At 40.3% G+C, this 17,903-nt stretch overlaps 1 protein-coding gene and 1 long non-coding RNA gene across 14 annotated transcripts in view; one reads left to right on the top strand and one right to left on the bottom strand.

Annotated features, from left to right (window-relative positions):
- The window catches only part of LOC125717362 (nuclear body protein SP140-like protein), a 56,597-nt gene that overhangs the window by 7,417 nt on the left and 31,277 nt on the right, over positions 1-17,903 (bottom strand). For 3 of the 13 annotated variants that reach the window (XM_048990208.1, XM_048990212.1, XM_048990215.1), the window contains exons 3-8: positions 2,784-2,987; positions 2,394-2,504; positions 2,069-2,202; positions 1,801-1,854; positions 1,134-1,173; positions 515-685 (exon numbers count right to left, since the gene is read on the bottom strand). In XM_048990208.1, the coding sequence (XP_048846165.1) occupies positions 515-685; positions 1,134-1,173; positions 1,801-1,854; positions 2,069-2,202; positions 2,394-2,504; positions 2,784-2,987 (714 nt within the window). Of the gene's footprint in view, positions 1-514; positions 686-1,133; positions 1,174-1,800; positions 1,855-2,068; positions 2,203-2,393; positions 2,505-2,783; positions 2,988-4,074; positions 4,250-4,403; positions 4,847-10,745; positions 10,889-14,405; positions 14,577-15,024; positions 15,065-15,691; positions 15,746-15,959; positions 16,094-16,284; positions 16,405-16,678; positions 16,883-17,903 lie in introns of those variants that run through there. The other 10 variants (XM_048990210.1, XM_048990213.1, XM_048990209.1 and 7 more) reach the window with 10 other exon arrangements.
- The window catches only part of LOC125717365 (uncharacterized), a 45,333-nt gene that overhangs the window by 7,406 nt on the left and 20,024 nt on the right, over positions 1-17,903 (top strand). The gene's annotated exons all lie outside the window — the stretch shown is intronic.

Raw genomic sequence — 17,903 nt, forward strand, 5'->3', positions numbered from 1 at the left:
TTGATGCGTCGAGGAAAAATCCGCGATATAGCGGGGGATCCAACGTATTTCCGAATGACGGTTTTCAGAACCAGTTTTTTTATGTCTTAATGCTTCTTTTCATAATAATAGTGCACTCGGTAAATCAGTTTGGTTTTTAAGTGTGTGAGTTCTGAGAGTAGTGACGGTATGGTATGCCACTGAAACTGGAATGCCAACCTTTTGTTTTGTAATAATTTGAACTACTCCCACAATTACATGGTGAAATTGAAGGAAAACATCTGTATAATTAACTGAAGCGTTTGATGAATCGAAAAGGAAATCTCATTAATAATAAAAAGAGGCGTCGACCTAAAATATTGATCCCAACGCATTTTCATCATGGACATAATTGAATACATCAACTAACATACACCTACTGTGGGAACATGAGAAATGTCCTCACAAGCTAAAAAGTAACAGGTTTTACCATACAGACATTCATACACATAAATACACATATACACATACATACATACACCCACAAAATGCTCACCTGACACAAAGCGATCTTTATGTAGAATCCCTCTGGCTGATCCACAAGTTACCGGAAGACGGTTTCCTGCAAAATGGGACACGTACTCCTCACCATCCCCCCTGTCATGGGCTTCTGCACCCCCTGCTGGTGATTCTCCGGCCTCTTTCCTCTGTCTCTTTGACTTGGACCCTGAAAAGCACCAAAGGGCAGACTTCCATTTACTGTTTTAAACAAAAACAAGCTGATTGGAAAGGACTTGTTAAAAGGTGAATAAAAAGAAGTATTTCCTCAGTGAAATTATCCTAGATCACAAAACAAAAGGTGTAGCTCCTTGGCCACCATTTTTGTTTTCAGTCACATGATCAGCTGCTATCATTCTGATTGGAAGATCTCAAAAAATGCCGACTGAGATCAGAATTGTCTAGATAAAAATTTGTTGCCCATTCTCAAAGGGAAAATGCCTGAGTAACATTGCTCAGCAACGCTGCCAAGCAATGCTGATAAAAAAGTTGCCCCATATATCAAAACCTTAAGGCTATGAATGCCAATGTCCTATACACTAGACACATCATACAGTTTTAAAGCTACAAGCTGACTAAAGGAAACCATAAGATCAAGTGAAGAAAGGAAGACTGACCTGAGGTGGAGACTTCGGCTTGATTTTTTAATTCTGGTCTCTGAAAGGACATAAAGTGGAAAATTTCAACAGCTCACAGAATATTTATATTATTGTTGGCTATAACCTCTCCCAAGTTTCACTGTAGCAATGAGTTAAAGAGGGTTTCAGTTACCTGGTCACTATAGCTCCACTGTAAAGAGGGCTTTGGTTACCCAATCACTGCAGCACCATGCTAAAGAGGGCTTCAGTTACCTGGTCACTATAGCTCCACTGTAAAGAGGGCTTTGATTACAACAAAATCGCATCGCTAGGACAGCATGCTATAGGCCTCAGATACCTATAGGCCTCACTGCAGCTCCATGGTAAAGAGGGCCGCAGTTATCTGGTCACTGGAGTACTATGCAAAAAGGGGCTTGGTTACCTAGTAACTATAGCATCACGCTAAAGAGGGCCTTGGTTACCTAATCACTGCAGCATTATGCTAAAAATGGCCTTGGTTTCATAGTCACTGCAGTATCATGTTAGAGAGGGCCTTGGTTACCTAATCACTGCAGCATCATGCTAAAGAGGGCCTTGGTTACCTAGTCACTGCACCATCAGGCTAGAGAGGGCCTTGGTTACCTAGTAACTGCAGCATCATGCTAAAGAGGGTCTTGGTTAAAAAACTGCTTCTGTGTTTGCTTACCGCAATACTCGGAGAACAGCGTTGCTTAAATTTTCCACATGTCAAATCACCCTTCTGCAAAGACAATAGCAGAGAACATTTGCAGTTCAGCACCACACAGACGGTGACAGTGCAAAGCTGCCATCCACAGGTAACAAGATCTGCCCCAGCATGGTTTGTGAGCTAACTACTACCTTAGTAAATTCAGCTAACCTATGCCTCTTCCCGGTACGTAGCCACACTGATCTTAATGACCTCTATGGCTCATTATGTCGGTGCTGTTCCCCACCTTGATCAGCTTTAGCAGGGTGGTATCCTGATAGCGGATGCTGGTCTTCCAGTTCCGGCTGGACTTTTTCCCTGCATATTCCTCAAACTCAAAGGGGTAAAACCAGCGTTCGTCTGCCTTGATACATTTCTCTCCTGGGATGCATGAAGAGGAGTGAGCACAAACTCGAGATATTAGCTAGGACAATTCAGCTGTGACTTTCAGGACTGGTAGGCTATAGACAGGCCTTTCCATCATTTTGCAAGAAGCAGCGAGGCTCCGTCTCCACCTCCCTCCCACCCCCCAGGCATGGCCCCACCTCTCACTGTTTTCTGCCAACCCTTACCTTTAGCCAGCTTCTCTCTGTAAAGAGACCCCTTCTTGTCTCCGCAGACCACAGGGAGAATGTTTTGCTGTATCCGGATTTCCTCTGTCTTGCTTTTTTTGAAGGGGGACGCTGTAAATTTATACCAACATAAACAATTAAGCATGATGACATCCAGAATGCACCTCTTCAACGGACTTCACTCTCTGCTTATCCACACAGCAATTCTTGACTGCATGGATTGATCTGACTGTATTGTTCACATATCCCAAGCAATCAAATTCAATGCTATTAACACTGTACAATATATTGTAGGGCAAAGAGTTTATAGCGTACAGTCCTGTGAATCTCCATAATGCAGGGAAACAACATAATGAGAGTCATCAACCAGCTCATCATGTGAAAACTCACAGCATCTGGACGTCCCCAATTTCTCCTTCCTCATGGGCGCAGCCTTTGACAAGAGACCAGTCTGCTCCTCTTCAGAGCTCTCTGCGTCCTCCAGGTTCCCTGCCTTATTTCCATCCCCTGTTATCTTTCTTTTGACCCCCTTTCCTCCTTCTGCCTCCATTGTTCCCTTCTTCTCTGGGAGCTTTCCAGAAGAAGTCGAGGACTCTAACATCACAAGAAGGTTATGCTTCAGAGATAGCTCAAAAAGCCCACACATGCTCTTAATTCTCTACCCGTCCTCTGCTGATTTATCCTGGACATGGTTGTGGGGAGATTGGGGACCAGCACAGGGGTAACACCATAAATCGGATGCCGCTTAGGAGACAGACATGCAATATACAGATGTCAGTTAAATTAACTGCATATCTTTGGACTATAGGAAAAACAGACAGGAGCCAACCTGACTGAAGGAGGACATCAGTGTCACCAACTTTGGTCATGAGAGTTTCATTTCGAGACAAGTCTGCAAACAACCTTACATAAGAACATAAGAAATTTACAAACGAGAAGAAGCTGTTTGGGTCATCAAGCTAGTCTGGGGAGAATTTAACTAATAGCTCAGAGTTGTTAAAATCTTATCTAGCTCTGATTTAAAGGAACCCAGGGGTTTAGCTTGCGCTACACTAACAGGAAGACTATTCCATACTGTAACTACATGCTGTGTAAAGAAGTGTTTTCTGAAATTCATTTTAAAATGTTCTCCTGCTAAGTTCCACTTATGGCCATGAGTTCTAGTATTTAATATTAAAATAGCCATTTGGCTGAACAGCATCCAAACCTGTTAGAATCTTATATACCTGGATCATGTCCCCCCTTAGTCTCCTTTGCTCGAGGCTAAACAGATTCAGCTCAGCTAACCTCTCCTCATAAGACATGTATGTAACAGTTTTATTAACATGTCAATAGTCTGTAGAGTTTACAAACCTCCCCAAAATTTTTGATGTAGCTAATTTTAGGTTTATAATGGGATAATACAGATTTGCTGTAAGATTTCTTGCATGAGCATTAAAGTTTGAAACCGTGTTATTTTTGCATAACTGATATCTGGCTTTTATTACTCTTTTTTTCCTTCCAGTTAGGTACTCAGTCAAGGTGCAAAAAGCAGAGTCACCTGCGATTTGAGTTTTGAATAATATGTCGATTTTGACCAATTACTACTAGTTATCCAATTATACTGTTATTTGTATGTCCGTATTTTAGTTGTGTAACCCACGATGGTGGAACCAGTAATTTCAGCGCGCAGCGAACACACCGCTCAGCAGTTTGTCTCGCAGGAGGCGCAGAATCGGGTACTGCTGGAGGATGTGGTCTTTGAAAACACACTTCCAGAAGTGCGAGATGTTTTCGGGACACGTCGTCTCCAGCCATTCCAGTACCTCGTAGACCCCTTTCACCTTTCTCTGCATGCATCTCATCTTCATCAGTTTCTGAGGGGAGGAAAGTCGCCATACATGTATAGCGGCAGACATGCCAACACATTTTAAAGACGAAAATCAGCGCACAATATAAACAGTAAAGGCAAATAATATAAATAATTTAAATAATAATAATAATTTAAAACAATAGAAGAAAAGCGCAAACCTTATATTTATCCTCGGGAATGAGGTTGTGGTCTCTAAGTTGACGAAATAACGTGTCTGGATGTTCGATGCCCGATATGACTGTCTTATTGCAGCGGAAAAATTGGGTTAATTCGTCGTTGGTTTTAAAGTCCAACGGATCCATAGTTTGGGTTTTTGTGGTCAAATCTCGATCATAAAGATTTCAGTAGCATTCACATAGATGTTCACAGGAGGAGCCCGATATAGGCCTTGCTTATATTTATTTGCCCAAATAACCTGCTTGCTCGGTGAATAACGAAAACTAGACGTCCCAAGATGCGACACTAACTGCCGTACCATATGCTTCGATTCCTGAGTTGATAAGACGTTGCGTTTCTTTACGAGGTTTCTTGCAATTTTTTGTTTTAAATGAAAGTTCCCGCCTACATCTCTTGCGGAAGTTAATCTTAACTGTCGTTACATGGAAAATGAAACTGAAACTCCGTCCCAGCTACAGTGAATGGGCGTATCGCAGTCAAATTCGTACCACGCCAGTAGGCCTATGGCTTAAAAATACATATACGCGCTTTTTTCCTCGAGTAAAATTATATATTTTTTATGTTTTTGTAAAATATCAGAAGGGGTGTTCAAATCTCGCACAAGAACATAGGATAGGCTTACATAAGACGTATATTTCACTGGATATGTTATGATTGATCCTTAAGACCACTTCGGACTAGGATGAGTTTTTCCTTAGGAGGTTGAGCATGTAGATTGTAAAGTGATTTGACTGAGCAAACAGCATGCGCGTATTTTTTATATTCTGTTGCATTTTAGTCACCACGGGGTTAAAGCGATTACATAAAACTATAGCCCTATCCAAATGTCAAAATGATATATAGTCAGGTAACGCAAACCGGCCATTTTGTAAATGAAGGTTGAATTGTTCTGGTTTTTCCTTCCCCGCCAATCAGGAGAACTTGTGTAGATCTTCAGATTCAGTCTTTATTGCAACAATGAAGTTACAACCAAGGCTGGACACTCACAAGTGTGTCCAATACTGTTTTACGCCAATTTTTATATATTTTCTTATTGAGTAACAATATAAGATAAGATAAGAAAAAACTTTATTTATCCCGAGGGAAATTCTTTTGTCCTTTACATGCTCAGTGCAACAATAGGAATAAAGGTAAGGTAAAGAAAATAATAGTGCAAAATAACTATGAGTGATACTGTATTGTAACTATATAAATACTCATAAATGCTCATACTCTGTAAAAAGTTAAAAAAAGAAAAAACTATAACTAAGCTATAACAAACATAATAAAATAACATTATTAGTGCATGTGTAATGAAAAGTGACTAAGTGTTTGTGCCTTGAATAATTGCGATAGCAGCATGTGATGGTGGATAAAAGAAACATTCGATAACAAACAGAGGAGTAATATTTCACGATCCAAATGAGTATTAATGACAGATTCTGAAAAGGTCATCTACAGAATGAGGAAGAGTTATACAGTCTTATTGCCACAGGTAAGAAGGATTTCCTGTGGCGTTCGGTTCTGCATTTGGAGGCAATTAGTCTTTTGCTGTGGGAGCTCTGATGACCCATCATGTCTGCGTGCATGGGGTATCTCGTCACTTAAGCATCATCATTCCCTCAACCATTCACCATCATCGTTTTCTTCCTTGATCCACACCCCTAGATAAGTTTGTCAGTCTTCTCTTTTACTGTTTGGTGCCTCAGCTGAACATAATGGTAGCGTGACCATCTCTACTAAGTTTTTTTTAAATACCCAATCGTGAACTTTTGGTGAACTCAGGAAAATCCCTTCCTTCTGTAGCAAACCCTGGCAGCGTCTGCTTGTTGCACATTGTCTGGCTAGAGGGTTAATAATATATTTGTCCTTCAACATAGTGATAAGCTGCAGCACTAATAATGTACATCTTCATTCATCAAAAGCTAACAAAATAGCTAACAGATACAGAAGCTTCTAAGCCAACACAAGGTTTTTCATTGAACATTGTGCACAGCAGTAATTGGTCTGCATTCTCTAAAGGTTACAAGGTCACTCTCTACACTGTTTACATCAGCTTCTTAAAAGAGTTGTAACGATTACATTCCCTATGCATTACGAAGTGCTAAATAATATTCCATAGGATATCTGAAAAAACGGACACGATTTTTAAATGACGTATTTTACGTTATGCTATGCTTTCTTCCTAAATGCTTGTAATTAGTGGAAAGAGGCCCTGATTGACAGCTACTGCGAATGCAAAGACCTAATAATAATAATAAAGAATGCTTGCCTACACCCTGCATTCAGCGTTGAGCTATCAAGATTAGATCCACATATCTATAACACAGATGAAGTATATGTTGACTGTGAATGCTGATGGCAACAGCGTCATGGCTTGTTTGAAACTTAGCACCTTAAACTTTATCACTTATCTCATTATTTATGAAACAACCATTAAAACATTCTTGTCGTTAAGGGAGGGACAAAAAAATTGAACACAGCAGTTGTGGTTAAATTCAGTTTTAAATTTTAAAGGCATAAGATAATACAAGTATTCTTAGTAAAGTTAGTAAATCTTTTACAGAAAAAGTTGATAGATTTTGTAAAAGCAGGCAGTTGATATGTTTGCAGGTTAGCTGACAGATAAAATATGAGTCTTGTCTCATAAAATGAGACAATGTAATGTTGTGATAATGCGCTATATAAAAATAAATTTGTTTGTTTGTTTGTCTTTTACAGACCCTAAGCATAACGATTAAAGTAAAATGCATTTAAAACAACTTTGAATGAGCAAGTAATTAGATACTAAACTTGAAGCCACCTGCATTGTTGTCTTTTTCTCACCTGGCATGTCATTTACAGATTCCAATTTTAAATCTGCAACAGATGTGACAACCACCTTTCTATAAATACTTCCAGCCGATGGTGGAAAAAGTACTCATTTTTCATACTCAAGGTAAAGATACCACACCAAAATGTTACTCAAATAAAAGTCATCCACTGAAATACTACTTAAGAGTAAAAAAATACTTTTTACTGTTACTTTCCAACCCTGCTTCCAAAGTAGTCTGGCCTGTAATACTCGGTCATATTTTCCAAATACTTAATACAATACAGATATACTTAGACACCACAATTATCTGAGGTTAACGGTGTATGAAGAAGACTTTCCTAAATTCCTCTTCAAACAAACTGGTGAGTTTGGTTGCCAGCTTCACATACTTCCCCTGAGGAAGAAAAGTTACTAAATTTAGAACAACATGAACTTTAAGCATCACCAAACAGAAAAATGGAAGCACAATTTATATTTAGATATTCATCCTTTTACTGTGAACCAGAGTTCAATAAGCTTCTCCATCTTACCTGACTCAAAGATGCACAGTTTCGAAACATCAGCTGGACATCCGAGAAGAACTGCCCCACAGTGGAGTAGGACTTGTTCTGCAGCTTCTCTGCAATCTTGTCGAACCACATTGGCTCCTTGATGACTTTGGTATAGTTACTTGCCTGCCGTGCACACCAGTAGTCTTAAGTGTGAACACACTTTAATCCCACCCAGAAAACCCATACAAGCACAGACAAAGGTATGAAAAATGTCCGACACACTCACCAAGTGCTGGGGGTCACCTTTCAAGACCTTTTCCTTATCCTCCTTGTACAGACACAACAGGAGGTACTGGCAGTCCTAGAAAAGTATCAAGGCCAATTAAAGGTATCACCAAGGAAACCGTGATGGTCTACGGCAAGGTTGTTGTTTTTGAGTGGTTAGCTTAGCAATGGGGCAGCGAAGCTGTTGGCACTCACCAGCAGGCGAACTGAAATAGGGCTCTCTAGCGCAACCTGGAGTGTCATTTCACAGGGTTGTCGCCAACACTGAGTATTCTTCAGCATGCAGTAAGTGCAAATCCACTTGTTGCTGTAACTGGGGAGCAAGACCAGTTACTTACACAGACACACCTCCCCCCCCCCCCCCCCCGTTTGTTTCCACCGAGGTGCCTCATCAATGACACCTGATTTTAATGTGCCCGTTACTCATCGTCCGTGCGAGTCATGTGACCACAGTCCCTAAAATTGTGCAGCAATGCCAGTACATATGGATTTAGGGGAAGATCCAAAGAAATGAATCCTATAATAAAACCACCATGGGCCTGTTAGGTTCAGGTACCCAAATATGTGTTCATTAACTGCTTTGTATTGTCTCCCTGTCATGTAGAACACTTAATGGTGAGTAGGGGTTCTCACTCCGCAGCTCCACCAGTCACAGCAGGGACGTGGCACTCAAAGTGGAAGGCTCGCGGGCACTGATCACAGCACAGCAGGCAGCCTGGCACATCGCATATGAAGCAGTCATCGTCATTGTCTTGCTCCCTCTGCATGTATTGTGGCATGTGGGGAGAAGTGACAGGGAAAGACAAAGAAATAGAAGATAAAAAGCAGATTTAAATTTTTTGTTAAACTTCTTTGACCTTAATTTAACCAGGTTAGTCCCACCAAGTGATATGGAAAAATAAAAATCATTTCAGACAACGAACGCATAAAAGACTCACATCTGATAATAAGACAGACAGACACTACAAAAACAACAGAGGCTAAGAAGGTCAGACTAAGACAACAACCAAATTTTATATAATAGATTTCAGGCACAGTAAATTATGTTACTGAAACATTTACACTCAAAAGATTTCAATTCCTTGGATCTTGCTGTACCTTTCATTTCAAATTCCTTCAATTTTAGGACATTCCAGGACGGAAGTTTTGGGACAGACATAAGCACGAAATCTTTATCTTAAGATCTTTCTGGGGCATTAAAGCAGTCAAATAACATTTATCTGTAACATTCTAATAAATGAAAACATAAAACTGGAAAATGCAATGTGTAGAAGGCGGGGGCCAGCCAGCAATAAAGTATCATATATAATGATGCATATAACATCTCCAGTCAGTGATGATCCTTAATGCTCCATGATAAACAGTTTCCAATATCTGCAGACAATTATGTGACCTTAACCTTAACCATAAACAGCAAACATTTAAGGTATACTATGCTGTAACTGCACGTTGCTTTACTCCAGGTGAGCATCTGCATCTCACTTTAACAGGAGTATGAACAGGTTTCACAGCTGAGTGCGAAAAGGCTTTCTATGCCAGATGACAGAGTACAGGGGTGGTGTCGGCAAGGCAGTGACCTCAGAGGCATTAAAGCTTCTCACCAAAGCCTGATCCTGATTGGTGCATAGTCTGCATTGACACTGGGGTGGGTGACAGTCCAGGACCTTTTTCTGTAGGCAGACAGATAGACAGGCAGACAGACAGGCAAGGCCTCAGTATTCGGTATGAGTATGAGGTATAAGTGTTACCAATATTTTCTTCCCAGAAGAGTAGTGTTTGGATCACTGTGGAAGTGAAAATGCCGTTTTTCATCTAATGTGAATAATAACAATGTTTTATGGATTATTAGGGGTGCTTTTTGTGGGAGATGTTTATATAACCGGATCTAAAATATTTAAAATATAACCGGATCGAGTAAGTTCTCTTGATCGCAAAGATATGCATGTTTCTGCATTATACCAATCAAAAGTTAGAAGCCTAAGATTGTGCGAAAATCCACATATTTTGTGTTTGTTGGGTTCTCTGGAATAAGGAACAGATGAATATTAAGCTGCTGTAATTAACACTGAGGCGTTTTGATGAGTGGTCTTGGCTGGTCTTGAAATAAAACCTCGAGTCCTCTCTGTGAAAATAAAGTCGATTCCGAGATGAGACCAAGCCTCCCAAAAAGTGGTCTCGAGTACTAAAAGACTACCCAATATGATCATTTATCCTGATGTTTTAAGATTAAAACATTGTAGTGCATAATATTCTTCAGACATCTCTCAGCCCTAGCTATCACCACCAGATCTGCCTTAATTGGTCCATCATGTGTAGTGCATCACTCAGAGTATGGTAAGTAGGGAGCGCAGTCCTGTCTTTATATCTACCTGGGTAAACGTTAACTGCACCTATTTCTTGCTCAATTCATGTGCACTGCATGTTTTTCATAAATAGTATTTTTAAAACTGGGTAACAACGGTGTCGTGCAGAAATGATTGGAGCACGAAGACATTATCTGGATCAGAAATGCAGCAAAGCTGCAACAGTTTGAAATACTCAAGTAAAATAAATCTAAATCTAGGAAAAACCTACTGAAATACAGTATTTTGTATTTTGTTACTTTACACCTCTGCATTTATGCCACCCCTAGCTTACACCCAACATCTAAAAGCAACCAAACGAAAAAGCCCGTGAAATATGGAAAGAGCACAAACACAAGTTCTTTCACACCAGGTTTCCCTGTTGCACCCGGGGTCATTCTCCTGACGCACCTCGAGGAGGTCGCTGAGGGGCTTTTTTCCGGAACACAGGATCCTGCTCATCCAATCGCTGTCACCGGATGTTGGGTTCTCTTTCGAAAAATCCACTGGTGTCACCCACTTGTCTTCCATCCGTATGCACTTCCCCTGCAACCCTGAGGGGACGGGCAAGGAACTAGCTCACTGAAGGCAGCCTGTCACACTGTCCAGGCAAGTGTGCACCGTTGTCTACGAAAGCTCCCTGAAGATGCAAACCCAAACCCAGCCCTAACCATATCCACAAGTAACCAAACAAAATGCAAGATTTTTGGCATTTTTAGTTTTTGATTGAATTTGCAGATGTCTACAAAACTGCCACTATGGGTGTTGTTTTGTATTAAATAACTACATAAAATATTGCTTATTTTTTATTTCCAAGCAAAGTAAAACTGAATGAGTGAATGAATATTGATACACAGTTATATGGAGACATACAAATGTTGTTCTGGAAAATAGATGGGTGTGAAAGATGAGAGAGGGCCAGAGGAACTCACTGAATTTGGGTTGATGTTGATTGGCTTAAAAATGAAGGAGGTATTACAATTTACCCAACAGCAATATTGACAGACCGTTATAGGACACATGCTGTACAAGTGGTGTTAAGGTGATTGGCATTGCACTCAGTTTTCTGGCAGTTTCGTGTGAGCAGAAGGATATTCCCGTCTTGCTTTGTATTTTTAATTCATATTGCTGGAGAATGTGGAGCTAACTAAAAGTGTGAAATACTCTCCTCGTTTAACTTTACATGTGGAGCCTGATCTGAAAAGAATTACCGCCATGATCCTGAAGATATTGCAGTTTAGATGTCAGTAAATGTAGCGAATATCGAACATAAAACTAACTTCACCGCAGTTAAAAACCACGAGCCTGTTTTAAAAGGATATTTATTCAAATGTGTATGTAAATGTTAATGGGGGAAATACCGGCTGTTACACCATATTTTATGACCGTCGTAAAGTAAGACTCCAGCAGCGTTTACACTTTCTGTTCTGTCCTCCTATTTGTATTTCTTACAAATAGGTTTGCTCACAACAATATTTCGGAGTACTCGTTTATATAAACGCTGCTGCCTTGGAAAAGTTAAAATAATTACAGCACGTAAGCTGCACTGACGGCTCGTGCACGTGAACAAGAAGTTGGATAGATATGTATTTTAAATCATCCGAGATCATCTTGGATGAGTTCATGTCAGTGAGACTCATCCGGGATAAGTCGGTTTTTCAAACACAGCTGAGTATTTGATTAGTCTAGCTGGATCCATCCATCCATCCATCCATTTTCCAAACCTTTCAAAATGTCCGACAAATTAAATGTGTAAGTAGTTTTTAGTTATTGTATTTATCACTTGAATTACGTTTCATTATTATTTTATTGTCATAATTACAGATCAAATACTAGCACAATCATGCAGGACATGAGAAAGAGTTAAAGTGAAGTACAAAAATATACTTCAAACTAGTAAACACGACATTTCATTCATATATATGTGAGTGTGAGTATGCGTTTGTTAATTTTATGTATATGAAATTTAGGAAATCTTTCATATTTATCAAACATTCCTTTTGAAGCTAATAAAAAGAATTCAGACAAATATTTCAGTCCAAAAAGACTTTGCGAATTGCCTGGCAAACTGTACTCTTTGATATATTTTTTACAGTAAAAAAGTGCCGCTTGCAAAATATCTCAAGGCAATGCACATTGGCTGTGTGGCTGTGAGAGCACGACTTCTACTGCACGCAGCTAATAAACCTTTAAGATATGATATTCCATCTCGGCTGAAGCGGCATCTTTCGAAAAGAATATCATCCGGCAGCAATAAAGGATCTTGCCGATCACGCAAAACCCTCTCAATTTGAAATTCCCTTCTTCTTATTTGTGCACCAATTGCAACTGGTCGCTCACCCATGAATGGCGAGGCCATGACTGAATGGATTTCCACGCACGGACACTGAATAAGTGTGTGAGCTAATCATTGTTTACCGAGCAGGTTTGAGGATTTGGATGTGCTGCTATGACAACACATCCAGCAAGATTTTCGAACAACCGACAGATCCAAGATCATGCCAAATCTTCAACAATTGCATCCGGCTAAACGAGTAATCCACGTACGAAAAATACCCCCCGTTCTCCCCTTATTCTTGTTGGTGTGTTTATCGGCTGGTATCAATAAATCATTAAGTATTACATTCTGAATCATATAGGTATGATACTGATTACCACCTCTAACGTGCAATATTAAACTAGGACTTTTGAAAGATGTTAAATTACTGTAAGACTTCCTTCCTCAGATATTATGACAGAGCGTGAATCTGACTGTTCTCTCATTGACTAGTCAATGATCGTCTTCTTCCAAAGCAAACCACAATCACAGGATTCAAAGTGACCAATCAACGAAGTGGAGAGATCTGCACTGTTCCTGCTTAAAAGGTCTCATACCCAAGTCAATACCCAACCTGCTGAGTAAGCGAGGGTTGTGTATAGCGTCAAACCGGGCAAAGGCCGAGCGGAAATCGTGAGAAACCGTGACAGCGCGCGCGAGCGAGCGACCCACAGCGCAAGAGATGTCGGAAGTACGCGAAAGAGGATGAAATCTAAGGAACCCCAAAATACTCAAAATGAAATACATAATCTATAAATAAATAAATGAATGAACATCTATTTCAATAAATTATTAAATGTATCCTGTTATTTTTAATTATTTAGTAAAAGGTATTATATTTCGTATAATGTTTGTCTTAATTATACCTAAAGTCTTAAAATGACGTTCCAGACCCATCAGCGAGAGGTGGAAATCCGCAATATAGAAAGACCATATAAATTATTATAATTTTTTATATAGTTTAAGCCTTAAAATACCCCTCCCAAACGTTTTAAACACACTTTGTAACCACATGTGATATGTGGATGTCGGGCTAAGGATGAGTAACATAATAATAATTATTATTTTTAATGTATATGTATGTATGTATACACGTCTCTCTCCCTCTGTATAAGTAATGGAAAATGTAAAAATAAAAACATTTTAAGCTCAGTATGGGTTCACAAAAAGTTGGCTCACAACAATATTTCGGAGTACAAGCAAGGTATGCGATACACAGAGAACTTTGATGCGTCGAGGAAAAATCCGCGATATAGCGGGGGATCCAACGTATTTCCGAATGACGGTTTTCAGAACCAGTTTTTTATGTCATAATGCTTCTTTTCATAATAATAGTGCACTCGGTAAATCAGTTTGGTTTTTAAGTGTTTGAGTTCTCAGAGTAGTGACGGTATGGTATGCCACTGAAACTTTGCATTGTACAAACCAACCTTTTGTTTTGTAATAATTTGAACTACTCCCACAATTACATGGTGATAATGAAGGAAAACATCTGTATAATTAACTGAAGCGTTTGATGAATCGAAAATCTCATTAATCTCATTAATAATAAAAAGAGGCGTCGACCTAAAATATTGATCCCAACGCATTTTCATCATGGACATAATTGAATACATCAACTAACATACACCTACTGTGGGAACATGAGAAATGTCCTCACAAGATAAAAAGTAACAGGTTTTACCATACAGACATTCATACACATAAATACACATATACACATACATACATACACACACCCACAAAATGCTCACCTGACACAAAGCGATCTTTATGTAGAATCCCTCTGGCTGATCCACAAGTTACCGGAAGACGGTTTCCTGCAAAATGGGACACGTACTTCTCACCATCCCCCCTGTCATGGGCTTCTGCACCCCCTGCTGGTGATTCTCCGGCCTCTTTCCTCTGTCTCTTTGACTTGGACCCTGAAAAGCACCAAAGGGCAGACTTCCATTTACTGTTTTAAACAAAAACAAGCTGATTGGAAAGGACTTGTTAAAAGGTGAATAAAAAGAAGCATTTCCTCAGTGAAATTATCCTAGATCACAAAACAAAAGGTGTAGCTCCTTGGCCACCATTTTTGTTTTCAGTCACATGATCAGCTGCTATCATTCTCATTGGAAGATCTCAAAAAATGCCGACTGAGATCAGAATTGTCTAGATAAAAATTTGTTGCCCATTCTCAAAGGGAAAATGCCTGAGCAACATTGCTCAGCAACGCTGCCAAGCAATGCTGATAAAAAAGTTGCCCCATATATCAAAACCTTATGGCTATGAATGCCAATGTCCTATACACCGGACACATCATACAGTTTTAAAGCTACAAGCTGACTAAAGGAAACCATAAGATCAAGTGAAGAAAGGAAGACTGACCTGAGGTGGAGACTTCGGCTTGATTTTTTAATTCTGGTCTCTGAAAGGACATAAAGTGGACAATTTCAACAGCTCACGGAATATTTATATTATTGTTGGCTATAACCTCTCCCAAGTTTCACTGTAGCAATGAGTTAAAGAGGGTTTCAGTTACCTGGTCACTATAGCTCCACTGTAAAGAGGGCCTTGGTTAACAGGTCACTATAGCACCACTCTAAAGAGGGCTTTGGTTACAACAAAATCGCATCGCTAGGACAGCACACTATAGGCCTCAGATACCTATAGGCCTCACTGCAGCTCCATGGTAAAGAGGACCGCAGTTATCTGGTCACTGGAGTACTATGCTAAAAGGGGCTTGGTTACCTAGTAACTATAGCATTACACTAAAGAGGGCCTTGGTTACCTAATCACTGCAGCATCATGCTAAAAATGGCCTTGGTTTCATAGTCACTGCAGTATCATGCTAGAGAGGGCCTTGGTTACCTAGTCACTGCAGCATAATGCTAGAGAGGGCCTTGGTTACCTAATCACTACAGCATCATGCTAAAGAGGGCCTTGGTTACCTAGTCACTGCACCATCAGGCTAGAGAGGGCCTTGGTTACCTAGTAACTGCAGCATCATGCTAAAGAGGGTCTTGGTTAAAAAACTGCTTCTGTGGTTGCTTACCGCAATACTCGGAGAACAGCATTGCTTAAATTTTCCACATGTCAAATGACCATCCTGCAAAGACAATAGCGGAGAACATTTGCAGTTCAGCACCACACAGAAGGTGACAGTGCAAAGCTGCCATCCACAGGTAACAAGATCTGCCCCAGCATGGTTTGTGAGCTAACTACTACCTTAGTAAATTCAGCTAACCTATGCCTCTTCCCGGTACGTAGCCACACTGATCTGAATGACCTCAATGGCTCATTATGTCGGTGCTGTTCCCCACCTGGATCAGCTTTAGCAGGGTGGTATCCTGATAGCGGATGCTGGTCTTCCAGTTCCGGCTGGACTTTTCCCCTGCATATTCCTCAAAGTCGAAGGGGTAAAACCAGCGTTCGTCTGCCTTGATACATTTCTCTCCTGGGATGCATGAAGAGGAGTGAGCACAAACTCGAGATATTAGCTAGGACAATTCAGCTGTGACTTTCAGGACTGGCAGGCTATAGACAGGCCTTTCCATCATTTTGCAAGAAGCAGCGAGGCTCCGTCTCCACCTCCCTCCCACCCCCCAGGCATGGCCCCACCTCTCACTGTTTTCTGCCAACCCTTACCTTTAGCCAGCTTGTCTCTGTAAAGAGACCCCTTCTTGTCTCCGCAGACCACAGAAAGAATGTTTTGCTGTATTGGGCAGATCCGGATTTCCTCTGTCTTGCTTTTTTTGAAGGAGGACGCTGTAAATTTATACCAACATAAACAATTAAGCATGATGACATCCAGAATGCACCTCTTCAACGGACTTCATTCTCTGCTTATTCACACAGCATTTTTTGGCTGCATGGATTGATCTGACTGTATTGTTCACATATCCCAAGCAATCAAATTCAATGCTATTAACACTATATATTGTAGGGCAAAGAGTTTATAGCGTACAGTCCTGTGAATCTCCATAATGCAGGGAAACAACATAATGAGAGTCATCAACCAGCTCATGATGTGAAAACTCACAGCATCTGGACGTCCCCAATTTCTCCTTCCTCATGGGCGCAGCCTTTGACAAGAGACCAGTCTGCTCCTCTTCAGAGCTCTCTGCGTCCTCCAGGTTCTCTGCCTTATTTCCATCCCCTGTTATCTTTCTTTTGACCCCCTTTCCTCCACCTGCCTCCATTGTTCCCTTCTTCTCTGGGAGCTTTCCAGAAGAAGTCGAGGACTCTAACATCACAAGAAGGTTATGCTTCAGAGATAGCTCAAAAAGCCCACACATGCTCTTAATTCTCTACCCGTCCTCTGCCGATTTATCCTGGACATGGTTGTGGGGAGACTGGGGACCTGCAACCTATTCGCACCAGCACAGGGGTAACACCATAAATGGGATGCCGCTTAGGAGACAGACATGCAATATACAGATGTCAGTTAAATTAACTGCACATCTTTGGACCATAGGAAGAACCCACAGGAGCCAACCTGACTGAAGGAGGACATCAGTGTCACCAACTTTGGTCATGAGAGTTTCATTTCGAGACAAGTCTGCAAACAACCTTACATAAGAACATAATAAATTTACAAACAAGAGGAAGCTGTTTGGGTCATCAAGCTAGTCTGGGGAGAATTTAACTAATAGCTCAGAGTTGTTAAAATCTTATCTAGCTCTGATTTAAAGGAACCCAGGGGTTTAGCTTGCGCTACACTAACAGGAAGACTATTCCATACTGTAACTACATGCTGTGTGAAGAAGTGTTTTCTGAAATTCATTTTAAAATGTTCTCCTGCTAAGTTCCACTTATGGCCATGAGTTCTAGTATTTAATATTAAAATAGCCATTTGGCTGAACAGCATCCAAACCTGTTAGAATCTTATATACCTGGATCATGTCCCCCCTTAGTCTCCTTTGCTCGAGGCTAAACAGATTTAGCTCAGCTAACCTCTCCTCATAAGACATGTATGTAACAGTTTTATTAACATGTCAATAGTCTGTAGAGTTTACAAACTACCCCAAAATTTTTGATGTAGCTAATTTTAGGTTTATAATGGGATAATACAGATTTGCTGTAAGATTTCTTGCATGAGCATTAAAGTTTGAAACCGTGTTATTTTTGCATAACTGATATCTGGCTTTAATTACTCTTTTTTTCCTTCCAGTTAGGTACTCAGTCAAGGTGCCAAAAAGCAGAGTCACCTGCGATTTGAGTTTTGAATAATATGTCGATTTTGACCAATTACTACTAGTTATCCA

This window comes from Brienomyrus brachyistius, chromosome 22 (genome assembly GCF_023856365.1).
Source record: "Brienomyrus brachyistius isolate T26 chromosome 22, BBRACH_0.4, whole genome shotgun sequence".
In the NCBI taxonomy this organism is placed as follows: Eukaryota; Metazoa; Chordata; class Actinopteri; order Osteoglossiformes; family Mormyridae; genus Brienomyrus; species Brienomyrus brachyistius.